The sequence below is a fragment of the Typopeltis vanoorti genome, chromosome 19 (assembly GCF_054136105.1).
Source record: "Typopeltis vanoorti isolate ZY-2024b chromosome 19, IOZ_Tvanoo_1.0, whole genome shotgun sequence".
NCBI classification, from domain to species: Eukaryota; Metazoa; Arthropoda; class Arachnida; order Uropygi; family Thelyphonidae; genus Typopeltis; species Typopeltis vanoorti.
Genome location: NC_143567.1, coordinates 54,292,968 through 54,309,530, shown reverse-complemented (window position 1 = coordinate 54,309,530; position 16,563 = coordinate 54,292,968). Strand labels below are relative to the sequence as shown.

Genomic DNA, 16,563 nt, shown 5'->3' with positions numbered 1-16,563 from the left:
AAATATCAGTCTCCTACAGAAAAGTTTGGGATCTCCCAGTGAAACAAAAAAGGTATGCATGCATATTGAAAAATGCAGACATCTTTTTATCGATATCCAAGGAATTGTCCATTGTGAATTTGATCCTTGTGCGTTCAGTTATGTAACTGCTTTAATTAATTTTCAGTGACATAATTGTTAATTATGTCACTGAAGATCCAGATGATTTGAAAATATAAGAGATTAAACTGAAATTATACATATTGTGTTATAAAATATACATTCATAGAGCATAGATTTTCGAGGGCTTTGATAAGGTATATCAACTGCATCACCACTTTCTCATCTCGAAAACTTGGGATGCGCGAATGCTTCCAGAGTAAAACAAAACAAATCTTTCGATGCATCTTTTATCTGAGAACTTGAATGAAATGTGCTAATTGTAAAAGTAATTATATCAGCAACAACTGGAATTTTGTCTAATATAGTCTATGGAATATCAGTGAACTGGAGTAATTAATAAATAAAGTGAAAAGAATTGTGGCTAGTCAAAAACGCGCATGCCACATGCAGCCAGACTTCGAAAAATTCCTAGGTGAGGCCTTAAATAAGCAGTTATATCTTCCATAAACATATAGCTAACTTTTAATTAGAAAAGAGACCTGTGGGTTGTTAATTAATTCAAATATTAATTAATCAAGGCATAATAATTAAATTATTAAATGTAAATTATTACGTGTACTGTATTATTTATAAATGTATCAAAACAAAAGGTTATTGAATTGAATATTTTTGTTAATTTATTTTTTGTTATTTTATTTATAGTTAATTGAATAATTAACTTTAAATAAAATTAAGATTCATTAATTGCAATTCTTTAAAAAGTGCATTTTTTTTTTTACTTTATCGTATACCATGTGATGTAATATAATGTTTCCATGGCAACCGTTCCTAATTTATTAGTAGAATAATACAGTCACATACAGTCATTGATTTCAAATGTTTTGCATAAAATTTACGCCAAAAGTAATTTTTTTAATTAAATAAAAATAAAGATACATGGAGCCTTGTGGTAACATTTTGGGTAAGTCCTTCATTTGCATAATGCTATGCAAGTGAAGGGCTTATATGTTCGATTATATTCGTTGACGGCAAGAAGTTTATCTAAAGTTGTTTTATTATTTTTTTAAGCCAGTTCCAGAATTGCTTGATCTCTAACACTGACAAATAATGTTTCCCTTTCTGAAAACTCGGGTTTTAACCCAGCATCTGAGTAAAATCGACCGTAGAACTGTTTCAGACCAATATTAGGGTTTACGATCGCAAGATGGCAGCAGTTGTCTGTCGTATTCTTTCTCTCGAGCGGAGACCACCTGAATACCGATGTCCATACTCTCATTTTTTTTTATAATTTATGTAAACATTTGAGTGAAATAAACAAGATTTAACACGCCTAATAATGCAGTGATATCGTTTCCTAATGGTTGGACATTACCTACACAATGTTACCGTTTTTCTTTTTTTTGTTGTTGTTGTTGTTCTCTCATCCAAAATAATTAATTTTAAAAAAAATTAATTTTCTAATGATGCCTTTCTATGTAAATTCATTTTGCTTCGTTATTCTAAACATTGATAATTTAAGACGAAGATCGGCAACTTTTTTTTTTTTTTTGTATGTATAGGCTACATTAATTCTGACTTCATAACGAAGTTGTAAGATTAGGTGTTATGTACTTTACTTGGGAGGTAAAGAGAGAAAATACATTTGTAAATTTATTGTGTAAAACCGCACACATATTAATTATTATTATTTTTTAAAGTTTCTTAAATCTTAAAATCGGAAGTAATTACTTTTTTACAATTTTATTTTATGCTTAAACTAGCGGAAGTAACATGTTTCGAGACAAATATAGAAAAAAAAATTGAATATTACATATTAAAATATTAAAGAAACTTAACTTTCGGGAGATTTCTGAGATTGGATGTCCCTGGATAATTTGCATATATCAGCTGTTCAAGTGAACGTAGAAATACTTAACTTATAAATGTCCCCCCCCCACACTTTTTTTTTTTTTGTTTTTAAAGAGAGTAAGCAAAAATACAGATTAAAATTGAGTTCATACCGGCCGATTTTGACATTTAATAATTTATAATTTATTGTTATTATTATTACCTTAACTCTCCTGGTGTCAAAGACTCATAATAATTTATTTAGTTAAAAAAATAAATATTAAAAAATAATTAAATCTATTAATCTAAACTACGATCTATCTGCCGCATTTGTGTGTGTGTTACAAGGCATTTCAAAATGCCACATTTCGACTAAGTAGTCAAATGAGACTCGCGAATTACTGTTCGTTCATTTTGGATATATGCTTGCTTCATTATGTGAAGCTTATACTCATTATGGCGATTACTCTGAGAATGTTGGCCACTCTGAGAAGAGTGGCCAACATTTCCTTCATTTTCTATTTCTAAACTTTCTTGTAAGAGTATGAAAATGATCTAACCAATCAAACAGGCTGTTCTGTAAATTAAAGAATCAAAATTAGGTTTAGCCTAAAACTAGTTTAATAACTTTTCTGAGTTATTTTCTTTTTCAGATTGTCGTTACGTAGGACCCCATTATAATCCATTGAATAGAAATCACGGAGGTCCCAATGATGCTGTAAGGTAAGTGTCTTTATATCTACGCTGATTTTTTAAATTTTTTTATTTTGCTTATACAGAAAAACGAGTTTGGTATAACGCAGTAACGTGTTTTGATTGGAAAGACTCTTGTTCGAATCCCATTGTAGGATGCAAAGAATCTTCATAAGGCTTTTCGACAAAAGGTGAGCAGTAGTATAAGTTTTTTTTTGGGGGGGGGATTTCTGCCTAAAAAGTACAGCAATAATAATATGCAACTCCTCGTGGGGATCGCAGTTATAGTATTATAACAGGAAAGTATGTATTGGATGTCAATGCAAGATTATGGGTATTTTATTTACTCGTATATACACACAATGCAGATTTTTGTTCCCAATAGTGTCATATATTTTAAATTGATAAATATATATCAGTTTTGCTAATTATTAAATAATAACTTCTGTAATGCTTTTTTTTTGTTCACCAAAAGGCTGGTCACACTCTTCTAACCCTAACTTTTTTTTTTGTTTGTATGTTTTTGGAAATCGGCCGATTGTCAGTCTTCCGTTTATCACCACTGCCGAGTTGAAGTAAAGAGGCCTAGACATAAGAGGCGATGTTTCTAATTCTAAGTTACATTTATTTGTATATACCAGTGTCTGTTCTCCAGTTGATTTCATTGAGTTGCAAGATTAAAAACTGGGATTTCTTCTATACTCCTGTCGATTTCGACATTTTAATGAATTTTCATCTCTACACCCAGACTCATTGAAAATAAGCACACGGCATAGACGTACTGTTAATTATCACTGCAATAATAATAATAATAATAATAATAATAATAATAATAATAATAATAATAATAATAATAATTCGTGATACTAGTTACAAGCATTTGAAGCATACGATCTGTGCAGAATGGTTTGTTTCGTAACCATAATTTTAGAATAAGTTGTTTAGTCTTAGGCCTACAAATATATTTTTTAATGTAAACTACGGGTGTTCTCCTGTAGATCTGCCTTATTACGGGATGAAAAAAACCTGCGTTTCCGGGAGAAAACGCTCCACTTTCGTACAAGACCAACCAACTCACCTTCAAACGAAAAGTCCTGATAAAGCTTCTTCGCGCCGTAGATGCGATTCGAACCCAGCTTTACCAACCAAAGAACTTCGTTGAAACCAATTAAGCTATCGATGTTTGTATAATTATTACAGTATTGCGTTTCGCTCAACTAGTTTAAAATTTATAATATACGCATCCCTATTTATTTATATTGTATTACAAAAATACAACATAATGCAATATTTATGGTTAAAAGAGTATAATTATTGTTGTTACACTGAAATGAACAAGTTTGAAATTTAAATTTATGCATTTTTATTTAATTACGTTCTATTGCAATAACACAGCATAATGTATAGTCATTGTAAAAATTTACATTATTTATTTTAATAAATAATGTAATACTAGAAAACTCTTCCTAATGTTAATTCACACCAGTCGATGTTTTTAATTATCTATTTTGTTTTATTCTTTTGTACCTGGATTTACTTAAAATTTTGTATTTTATATCTGCCAACTATCGTAAATATATGTGTGTGTAAGTGTATACAGCAATCCCTCGATTAGAGCGCCTAATGCGTTCTTTAAAACAGGCGCATTAATCGAAAACGCACTAATCGAATATAATAACCTATGGGAAAAAGTATAATTCGTTCCTCAGATTTCATTTTTGACCCTTACTTTTTTTTTTTTTTTTTTAATAAAAGAATTAGGGTATGTCTCAGGGCTTAGTTAAAGGAAAACCATGAAGCTGAAAGACAATATTCAGAATATAAATGTTATTATTCTACTTCTTAACAAAGAATTGAGCTAACGTAGTTTGGTGGGCATTCTGTTGCATTTTATCATACAGCTGACGGTATGGCACAATTGCCTCTTCTGCAAAATGTGCAGAAGAGGCTGAGAGACTGACCCCTGGTTTTATCTAGTCACCAGGGGTCAGTCTCTCAGCATTGCTACCTAAAAACTTTGATTGCACGAAAACTATTTTTATATTGTTTCTGTGAAACGTCTTTGGGCTTGTCAGTGATTAAAATTTTCATATTCTTCAGGATCTTCCCGCTGTGCATCCAAATTTAGTAGGTTGGAATCACTAACTTCTCAGAATGAGATTTAATTGACTTAGATTCATTTGAAAAGCCTTTAAAATCATTTGCACAATGTGGAAGAATGTGCTTCCAAACGGCTCGCATATTGCTGGCAGTAATTTTCATTCGACTCTGCGACTTTATAACCAGGCTGAGATTTCTCCGATTTGGCCAGAACAGTCTTGGAAGGCATTCGCTTCCAAAAAAAAAAAAGGCGTTTCATCGACATTAAATATTTGTTGATCACAATAGTCCCCTTCTTACACAATTTTCTTCAAAATCTTTGGATATCTCCTTATCTGCACTTGCAACTTCGCCTGTGATTAGAACATTAAGTAGGCTATTTCTCTTTTTGAAACGCTCAAAATCAACCAGCACCAACGTGGAATTCTTCTTTTCCATCATTGATAGCACTTTCTTTACAGGTTATAAAGAGACTTAATGCTTTTGATTTAATGAGGCAAGTGTTTAGCGGGATCCGTTTTTGATTACAATCCTCGATCCATGTAAAAAGAAGTCTCTCTAATTCAATCATTATAATACTTTGATTTTCAGTACATTTTTGATGAACTTGAAGCAGCCTTACCTTTCGCTTTGTATTCAGCAGTTGATTAACTCATTTTTGTGTTCTTGTCCTATCTTTGCTCTGGAATTTTGCTAATCGAATTTTAGACGCACACTAATCGAATTTGGGTGTCGAAAAAAATTGCGCACTAATCGAAAACGTACTAATCGGGGGCGCATTAATCGAGGGATTGCTGTATTCATATACGGCAGTGGTGTTCAACCTTTTTTACTACGCGAGCTACTTTTCTATAAAAAGTTATTCGGTGATCTACTCTCTTATATAGATCACGTTCCCCCAACCTGACATCTGATTATTTATATAAAAATAAAGAGAAATAAATATAAAATATTTATTTCTCTATTTTGGAAAACCAAAGTTAGAAAAAACAACGGATTGATTACAAACTCACAAGTTACAGGAAATGCTGGTTGATTAAAAAAAAAGAAAAGTTAATGTGAAATCTGGCATTGTTTGGACCTCGCAATATTTTCATAGTCAAGTTGATATGAAGAAGGGCCAATCGCAGACAATCATCCAAATGATCATTTGTAATTTGGTTTCTTAATTGATTTTTTTATGACTGTCATATTTGAAAAAGCGGATTCTGACAAGTATGTCGATCCGAAACACGACAGAAGCGCAATATCAGTTAATATTGGAAATTTTTCATGTGCATACTTCCAAATGATTTCATTGTTTATTGATTTTAAATGTAAACTATTCCGAATGTTTATTATCTCAAGTTCTACTTCCGTTTGGTTTATATCCAACAGCCCACTAATTTTATTTGAAATTTCTGCGATGTTCAAGTTTTCTTGAAATGGATTATTGATACAAGATACAATCATTTCAGTTTTATTAAAATCTTTAAATCTTGAATTTATTTCTTCCTCAACTAATTCTATTTCATGAATAAATTCTTTTAAATCATAGCGAAGCATTTCTTGATTTTGTTCAAAAAATGTTAATAAATATGGGAGACGTCTAAATTTGCGGTATTTATATTTTTCTTTAATAAAAGTAAGTATTGTTGGAAAGTTTTTATTGAACTTAACATGTCAATTAAATTTTTATCTCTACCTTGTAACTCAAAAATTTAAATTGCTTAATTTCGTACAGAAATCTACTAAAAATGATAAGTGTAACAACCATCTTTTATCACTCAATTGTGGATAAATATCTCCTTTTTCATCAAGAAAATTTTTATATCGTTAATTAATACAAGAAATCTTTCTAAAAATTGACTTCTGCTGAGCCAACGAACATTATTGTACAACAGAAGTTCCCTATCATCATCTGCCTGTAATTTCAATAACTGCCGTTGCAGGGCTTTCCCTCGAACAGAATTTACAATTTTAAATGTAATATCCAAAACATCTTTTGTGTTAAATCTTTTACTACATAGTACTTGTTGGTGAATAATACAGTGGTACGCTAAAAAATCTGGATATTTGTCATCGTTTTTACATCATGAAATGAGGTCTGATTTATTACCTATCATTGCAGGAGCACCATCAGTATTAATAGACACAAGTTTAAAAAGCGGAAGTTTGTGTTGTTTCACAAATTCATCAAATGCCGAAAAAATGTCTTCTCTCCTAGTACTTCCCAATAATGGTATAATTTTCAAAAGTTCTTCTTTACTTGAGTAGTCTTGAAATACCATTAACTGAGCAATATCAGTGAAGTCGTTTGATTCATCAAATTGTAATGAAAACGCAACACACTGGTGAATGTCTGACATTATCCTGGCCTGGAAACTTTTCTCCAGCAATTGGAACTCTTCCTTTCGGCAATTTTGAACCTTTTCTGTGGCCTAGAAGTAGTCTCTCTCTAGAGACGTCTTGAATTGAGAAGCTCCTTTCTGGAAGCGGGAAACTTCTCTCTCTCAAGCAACGTGGATCCGGGAAGTCTCTCTGACGGCGACTCTGGACCGGGCGGCCTCTTCTCTGACAGCAATTCTGGAACTGGAACCCCTTCTGCTTGCTTCAGTCCCTTTTTATTAGGCCTCCTCTGAGACCTCGCATGAAGTTTGGCAACCCCAAAAGAATCGGTATGAGTCTTTCATCTTAAGTTGCCGGCCATTGGAAAGTTGTTTGAACTCTTTCTGACTGACTTCGGAGATGTTTACACTTAGAGCCTGCAAGCCTTTCTCATACATACATACAAGTTTCAATAACAATCTTTATAATGCCGCCATGTACAGCTTCGGCGACAAAAACATTGCCTTTGTTTTTAACACTCTAACGTATTCTTATTAAAGCAGTATATACAGTTAGCTTCAAAAGAGTTATTTACAAAAACATCTAATACAAACTATACCGAGACAAACAAAGTTTAGTTTTTTACAATATTCACATGGGACTTAACCTAAGTAAAAAATCGATGTAATGTGCTTTGGAATATCTGATATTTAAGCTACAATCGAGTTTTTACACTTTGCTCATAATCGTATTCACTCGGCTCGCTGTTTGACTTTCACTGATCCAAATTAATTCATTTAACCTAACTTATAAGAAAATTACTGATTTGACAATTTTAACGAAAAATAAACAATAGCAACATACTTAAAGCGAATTAAAAATAATAAAAAATAATGATAAATTAAATATTATGTTTTCAGTTTTAATTAAATTTCTAAGTAAGGAGGAATACACAAGAGATCGACCAAAAATCGCTCCGCGAACGACGGGTTGAACACCCCTGATATAGAGTATATGAAGTATATAATAGTTTTCCTCTTAGTCAATAGATGTCACAACAAGCATGCATGTGTTCTCTAGTCATGACGTGTTTTTTTTTGCATAATAGAAATGTATAGCTAAATATTAACTAGCATTCCGATTTAAAGTGAAGACATCGAGAACTACATATCATATTATTTCAAATAATCCGCTCCCCCCAACACACAGTTTGTGTAGCCAGTAGCCTACATAGACTATGTGTGGGGAGACATAATTTATTGTAAAATAGTTGCGTTTGTTACAAATGAAAGTGATCCAACTATACCAAGATAGCAGGCTTTGCTTTTAGTAGCTTAGTGGTTAGATGTATACTATTATTGTGTTAGAATCCAACTTAAGTCACTATTTTTTTTATTCGAATTTTCCATTTCATGTTATGGATTAAGAAGTTTCCTATGGTTCGTATTCCAGCCTAGTTCCATGCAGGAACCAAAAGAATTTGCGAGTATTTTGACTTGTCATGTTTCTGTTTGAAAACAGACGCTCAATTGAGCACTGATGATCCAGTCACTGCGTGATGAACTTCTGCGCTTTTACAACATAGTATACTAATTCTATAGAATGAAGTTAGTTTGGCAGACAATGGAGAACTATGCTTGTGGATGAATGTGTATCCTGTGACTGATTTTTTCAGGATATGTGCAACATTTGTTTTATAGGACTAATTGGTCCGAAGTGTCTTGATGAGAAAAGCAACCCTAATTTATGTGATTATATTTCCAATGGAGAATAGGCCCTAGTCTCCCTTGTTGCGTTGCTTGCAGAGTGCTACATAGGTTACTTGGTTTGATTTCAGACGAACCATGTGATTGACCTTTGTATCTAATGGAGAATTTTTTTGGGGGGGAGAGGAGGGAGTTAATACTTAGAAGCAGCGGTGCGCTATGGAAATTTTAACAAAGGGCTCTCATCGTCTAGCAAAAAAAAAAAAAAAAGAAAAAAGAAAAAAAAAAGGACATAATTTAGCCCTTATAATACTTATATTGCCACTTTGTAGAGCTTCTGACGGATATGATAATTCCTGTAGGATATCAATCATTAATGCTAGATCTTTTAAAAATTCCAAATTGAGAAGTCGATTTAAAAAGCCCTTATATTTATCGTTCGATGTAAAATGCTTGCATAAAGCTGGGTAATTTCTCCACAAAGCAAGAGCCGTTCGTTAACTGCAAGCTGCCCATCGTGGTCCAAACACACGGCCGATCTTTAAAATTTCGATACCAAGGTCTTTTGCAATCGTATTTAATTCTCGTTAATTTTTTGGTGATTGATGATAAAAAGCATATAATTTATCCATAAATATTTCAAAATGATTTATTTCTTTAATGTTTTTTTATCGAATCGTCTAATGCTACGTGTAAACAATGAACGCAATGCCAAATCACAACGTTGGGAAATTTTTGTAGAAGTTTGATTGCAACACCTGATTTGTTTCCTAACATTACACTAGCGCCATGAGAACAAAATGCAATGAGATGATTTTTTAAATAGTTATCAGAAAATCCACATGAATTTAAAGTAGCAATTACAGTAGCATGTATACATTCCACGGTGGTATTTTCTAGTTGTACAAGATTATTAAACAAGAAGAACAAGAGGGCTCGCAAATTTGAGAAGAATTTAACAAAGGGCTCGTGCGAGCCCCTTATAGCTCACCACTGCTTAGAAGATATGCCAGACTACACTCGCAGTCATCTGGTTGATTATGATAAACCTGAATGAAGATGCTGCTTTTATGTTGTAAAATTTGCCGAGTACCTGTTTGAAAGGCTGTGCATCTACGTGGCCAGTTGTGGGTGTTACCGAGGAAGCCTAAGTACTTTTGTCCTTCATTTGACCCATTACACTCGATAGCCTATTATTCTGATAAAGTGGCGTAACAGAAACATCGCTGTCTCCCCCCCGCCCCCAATACAGAGAATATGGTCGAGGAATGGATGATTTTTAAGTTAAATTCAATACAGACTTTTTTTTTAAGTGTTTGAAAAATATCAATTGATTATACAAGATTTCCAGATTGTCATTATTTTAAATGTAGCTACTTACTGGGAGAAAATATGATACAGCCAGCGGCAAAAATATATTGTACACAGGGATTTGGAATATAATTTTTTTTCGGGGGGGGGTGAATGAATAAATTCATTGCGAGCTCTCTATGTGTAGTTCCTATATATTCAGCTTGCAAATTCAGCTCTTGCCATGAACACGCTAGTATTTCCAGAGTAGTAATAATAACAAGGTAGCTCTAAGTTAATTATTCTGTTAACTGTTGTAGTGAAGTCAACTCTGATGTGCACATTTTATCCTTTATTTAACTCCATAAAATAATAATAATAACTAATAGCAATAATAACATTGCGAGGTGGTCAGAAAAATAGTCCTCTTCTATCCATTCATTCATCCATCCATGTATTTGGTGTTCATCAAAACTCTTAGGCATCTTTACGTTTCTAATTCTATAACTGTTTGAGAGATTAATCATCTGGAGCAATTGAACGAATCTATCAGCCTGATAGATTCGTTCAATTTTCTCGCTGCACAGAAATGGACTCAAATTTTGTGTGCGAGCATAAATTGATAAACAGTTGCACTGAAAAGAAGGCATTATTTTATGGAAACCTAGTTCTGATGAACAAATTTTCACATTAAGGTACAAATAATATTTAGTAGTACAGTTAAATACAGCAAATACTTATAAACGAAATTATGTGGATGTGCTGTTGTGTATAGATGGAAAATTAAGTAGTAAAAAAGTTGAGGTGTATGGAACACGACTCCGCCCGCTTTGAGTCCTATTCTTATTGGAGTTGCTTGATAAGAATGATAATAATGAATGAAAAGAATTTACTCGTAAGCTAATCTTATTTCGAAATGTATTCCTTTGCTAACATTCTTAACCTTAGGAAGTGAAGCTACTTTAGATCAATATTTGGGATGAGAAAATTTACAATTAAAGAATTGACAGCTCTTTGATGTACAAAATAGTACAAGAAAGGCTTAATTACATATGAAACTCATATATAGCAATAGAAATAACTGTGTAACAGTGACGTTTATGCTATACATTTTTGTCATATTCTTTCCAAGTTTTTTTTTTTTTCTTTTTTCCTGTGAACCCTTACCCACATATCTACAACATATCTACACCGCCGGCCTGGGTGGCCGAGTGGTTAAAACCACTCGGCTTCCACAGCAATGTTCTAATCCCTATTAATGATTCATCGTTACTTATGCTTACAGTATATAGTATTAATTATCGTTTGTACAATTGTTATGTAATTCTTTTATTTATAGTAAACATAGATAATCTTTTTTTTTTTTTTTTTTTAGACATACTGGCGATTTAGGCAATCTTGAAGTAGACAGTAAAGGGATTTCAAAAATTAATTTAGTTGATTATCGAATATCCTTGTTCAGTTTCTTCAGTATTCTCGGACGCTCCCTAGCGGTAAGTAAAGGCATTCATTGGTTACGAATATACACGATTATAAATTGATTTAATTGCCTCTGAATTTCACTGCATTATTATTATTATTATTATTATTATTATTATTATTATTAATACTCGCAGGTATTTTGAAACATTGTATTAAAAAGAAAAGACGAGAGAAATCTATATATGAACTTATATAATGTTTCCCATCGTTATAAAAATTGCATTAAAATCTGCTAGGATTAGATCGTTATTTTTCGAGATACGAGTATATTCACGCTTCACTTGAGTTCTTGGAACTACATTTCGAAAAAAAACCTTCAACCACCGTACATATGACAGGTAACTTTTTTTTTTTAATGGAAGTGTACTTGCTATTCCATTTCAACAAATATTGTAACAACCCTACTAAGAATGACAATTTAATTCTATGCTTCAGGTAGTCTTTCCAGTCAACTGACGTGATTGTTTTTCTAGTTCGAGGTAGTACAAGGGATGAAGTAATGCACTCCCACAGCTGCTGAACAAAATGTATGATCAGCGTGAACCAATAAAGAAGTCTTTTCCATTTACTACAATTCCATGCCCCCGGATCTCAAACAAAACTAGTTACAAGCTTATTACAGCAAGTTGCGTTTTTTTTTTTCTAGGAATTGGATGAAACACGGTATTTCCTCTTAAAATAGAAGGCCAATATCACGATTAATGAGTAGTTCGATTTTCAAACAAGAAAACTAAACGAAATACAGATGGTTTTATTGATAAATCTATTCTTTACAAAGTTCTTGTTATCAAGTATAGCAATGACTCTTACCGACGTCAGTACAAACATTTCATACTTGGGTTAGAGCAGTGTTTCTCAATGGGGTATAAGCCCCACGGGGGGGGGGCAATCTGAATATTTTGGGGGCAATTAGAAAATGGTGTTGCATTCGTCACCTCATCACTGATATACTCAAAACACTCACCATTGTCGGCGAGGGGGGGGGGACATCAAAATCTTTGAGGTGTTGAGGTGGGGCATGATCCAAAAAACGTTGAGAAATACTGGGTTAGAGGTTATTTTGTATTAGAAATTTTTATCAGATAATAAAATTTTTTATTATCTGAAAAATTTCAGATATCCACCATTTCCTATAAGGCCATCTTTGACTTTTTTTTTCTAGTACTCAATTTCGCATAAACGATATAATGATTAAAATTAAAAAAAAAATCACTTGAGACATAACTTCATGAGTGACTGCGTAGATTAAAGATTAACCTTTCTTATTTGGCTCAGATCTCTGTGTATTAAATGAGCTGTTTTGAATTTCCTAAGAAATGAAAACACCCTTTTAGCAGAGCACATGCTAGCCGTATGCACATTAGAGTTAAAATTATATCTTCGTCGTCGTCTGAGCAATTCAGGTATAGGCTTTTATGTCCTGTTCCTGCTCTGCAGATGAAGTTGATCTTCCCACCTTCATCTTGGACGTCCGCGGTCTCCTCTTCTTGTAGGTTTATATTTATATGCTAATTTGGAGATCCTGTTGTTATTTATCCTTTCTATGTGGTGTAGCCAATTTTGATGATATTCTTCTATTTCTTGTATGATGTTTTTTGTATCTAATCGTTCTCTTATTTCTGTGTTTTTCTTTTTATCTAACCTAGTGAGTCCCAAGAGAGGTCTTAGAAACTTCATTGCTGCTTCTAGTCTTTGTTTGTTTCTTTGTTTTAGAATCCAAGTTTCATTTCCAAATTTGAGAGATTAGAGATCATATAATGTAATGTTAATTGAGTTTCTTTAGTCATTTGTTTTCCAAAATTTATTTTAATTATGCCATTCATTTTCATTCTATTGTAAATTTGTAGTCTTGCTTCCAATTGTTACAAGTTACAGAAATCAAAAACCAAGTATTTGATTTTTGTAACTTGTTCTATTATTTTATTGTTAAGCATAATTTTGACTTTTTGAATGGTGTTTCCACACATTGCCATAGCTTTTGTTTTTGTTTTAGAGATTTTTATTTAAAATGTTTTGCTATTTTCATTTAGATGGTTAGTTGCAATTTGAAGTTTATCTTCCGAATTGAAATTAGTACTTGATCATCATAAAAAGTATTGTATTTAGCTGTATATTATTTGTTAGTTTAACTCCATCTTTGACAGTTGTTTTCCATTCTTTTAGGATTCTGTGTTATATAAATGTTGAATAGGATTGGGGATTAGCCACAACCTTCTCTTACTCCTTTATTTATAGTTATAGGTTCTGATAATGTTCTACCTGCAAATTTGATGCAAATTTTTGCTTCTCTGTATAGTCTTTTTATTGCAATAATTAACTGAGGAGGTATTTTATCATCTTGTAATATTTTCCAGAGTAGATTTCTGTTCAAGTTATCATACGCCTTTTCGTAGTCAATAAATAGAAGAAAAGTGGACATATTAAATTCTTTTCTTTTTTCCATGATCTGTTGCGTTGTGAAAGAGGAATCTGTGCATCCTCTCCCTCTTCTAAAACCTCACTGTTCTTCTTCTAAATAATTTTCTGTATGTTTAATTAGTTTGTTCTTTAAAATCTTTGCATATAGTTTAGATGCTGTTATTAAGAGAGTAATGGCTCTGTAATTTCCGCATTTTTCCTTGGAACTTTTTTGTGAATATTTATTACTGCTCCAGTTTCCCATTCTTTTGGGATCTTTTGCCATTTCCGGATATTATTGAAAAGTTTAAATAATCTTGATATAACGAAAATTATATCTTGATATAATAAAATATATTTTGTTGTCCAAAATTTTGGCATTCTACACACTAGCACAAAATTCTAATTAGGAGTTTATTGAGGCGCATATTCTCGTGCTAAATTGGCTTTGCAATAGTGGTAAACAAGCCTATGCTGAAATCTTTATGACATCATGTCAAAGTCTATATGCTACACCTCTGGATTTGTCTGTATTAGTCTAGGATAATCAAGGATTGCATTTAAGTTTTTGAAATCCACATATACGTCTTTTTCTCATGTACAATATATTATTATAATAATGCATTTTTTACCTAACGGAAGCACCAAAGATTAATTAAATCGAGAACCCTTCTTTCCGTGTCACACGTTGGTGATAAACATAATCTGTCACCTACAGACTTCAACAAAAGCACCAGTGCCACACTGAAGTTCGAACCTCACAGACTTACAGCAAAGTAACAACGCTTTGGCTTTTATTTTCTCTGAATTATACCCCCCCCCCCCCCATCTCTTTTGTGGAATTCTTATCCCTTTCCTATCATGAGCGTTTTCTAAATATTATGCGATGTTTTAAAAGATAATGTGACTCTATAAATATGACACCAGAGTTGCATATTTATTGCTCAAATGATTTCTGTAGTAATAAACATAAAATTGAAGGGTGTTCAACCTAAAATTAGTCATTCTCATTCATTCATTCTTTCTTTGTTTCCTTCCTCGTAATAAATGATGCAACAGTCTACTTTATTCCTTATTGCACTGAAAAGCGAAGCTCTTTCAATTTTTTTTTATTATTATTATTACTTCTTTTTCGTACATCATTTCTCATGCATGATAATTTTGTATTACCCCGCACATATAAATACACAACAAGTAACAATAACTTTGGTGTTTAACCGAATTGATTATCACGTTAATATAGATTCACAAACAAAAACGAGGGATATAATCCACTAACGCCTTTTTATTCCGCAATGGGAGTAGGAGAGGTCGTTTGAGAGTAACTTTTGAAGAGAAGGAGTAGTCAATCTCCACCCTTAGTCACTGGCGGATAGCTGGCCCAAGACGCTCGATGTCTTTAACAGGCATCTGATTAGGAAAGTATGACAGGCAACTGCCACCATCTCGAAGTCCCTAACCCTAACACGATATATATGAGTAAGTCACCTTTTGTAATGAAAATGAACGTGTTGGACTCATCATTAACTGACATTCTAATCCTTACGAAAAGTCCTATGTCCTAATTATATATATATCTAGTATCCTACTCCAGACTAGAAATTGAGTTCAGTACGTAATTTCTGGGACAAACCTCTACAGGAACAAAACTCTTTTCAGCACTCTTGTTCCTCTCTTTGAGTTTTGATGATCTGCCTAAATTGTTGCTCGGATTTCTATTCATAATCAGAAGATTATGATTTCATTACTGATCATTCTAAATGAGAACCGCAATATTCATGTTTCCTTGGATGAACGATCAAAGGTGAGCCTTGAATTAAAGAAGAGGACCGCTGCAGCTTTAACCTTAGAAACACATTTTCTGGATCATTATATACCCAATTTACTTAAATTGCTATCTGCTGCAGGGATTATTCTTTTCAGATATAACATTTATCATCATGAATAAATATAAACGCAGTTATATGAGTAGCACAATGATTGCTATAAATTTCATTATTACTGCAATTATTAATCTTTATTTTGTTATTTATTTATTTATGTATTTATATATGCAGGTGGATGCGAACCCGGATAACATCAGCAATGTCAATGCTACTAGTAGCACTAGAGACAATGGAGAACAGATCGCATGCTGTGTCATTGGGCTTATTACAAATTCATATCATAACATTAGATAATGTGGTTATTTACAACTAACGAATTTGATATAAATAGAACTGAAAACAGAATATTTATGTATTTAAATTAATAATAAATTATTTTAAATAAAATGTTATCAGATACCCGCATGAAAAGGTCAAATGACTTCTTTAGGTTTTTTTTTTTTTATTGTTAGTATTTGAAACATAAACATCTTGTGTTTGAACAGCTATATGAGTAACAGGAAAGCCCCATATAAGTACGAAATATTCTCAGAAACTGCAGGTAATTTTTCCTGCCCTTCAGATTTTTCCTGAAACGAAAATAATAAATTCACCCAATCGGTTTTCCAACATGAAAACAGGTTTGCTAAAAGAAAGGAAAAAAAGGTGTGGGCGAGAAATACTAATGTAATCCGAATGTATGTAATTGAAAAAGTTCCAAATCATTATTCTACAAAATGGTATTTTGAAATTCTGCACTGCAGTATTAAACTCTATCAGTGGTTACCAAAAAC

General features: G+C 32.5%; 1 protein-coding gene across 1 annotated transcript; it reads left to right on the top strand.

The window, feature by feature from the left end:
* The first annotated feature begins 1,038 nt into the window (after window positions 1-1,038).
* Window positions 1,039-16,084, top strand: LOC150096130 (superoxide dismutase [Cu-Zn]-like). The gene is made up of 4 exons (XM_090409617.1): window positions 1,039-1,063; window positions 2,583-2,652; window positions 11,401-11,518; window positions 15,962-16,084. Exons 1-4 carry the CDS (start codon window positions 1,039-1,041, stop codon window positions 16,082-16,084), a joined length of 336 nt encoding a protein of 111 aa, XP_090265743.1.
* Window positions 16,085-16,563: the final 479 nt, after the last annotated feature.

What these genes read in the sequence shown, in the direction of transcription:
- LOC150096130 (XM_090409617.1), top strand. Translation starts at nt 1,039, where the DNA reads ATGGAGCCTTGTGGTAACATTTTGG. An exon ending in GGTCCCAATGATGCTGTAAG is followed by an intron (nt 2,653 to 11,400) that starts GTAAGTGTCTTT and finishes TTTTTTTTTTAG; the next exon opens with ACATACTGGCGATTTAGGCA. An exon ending in TTCTCGGACGCTCCCTAGCG is followed by an intron (nt 11,519 to 15,961) that starts GTAAGTAAAGGC and finishes TTATATATGCAG; the next exon opens with GTGGATGCGAACCCGGATAA.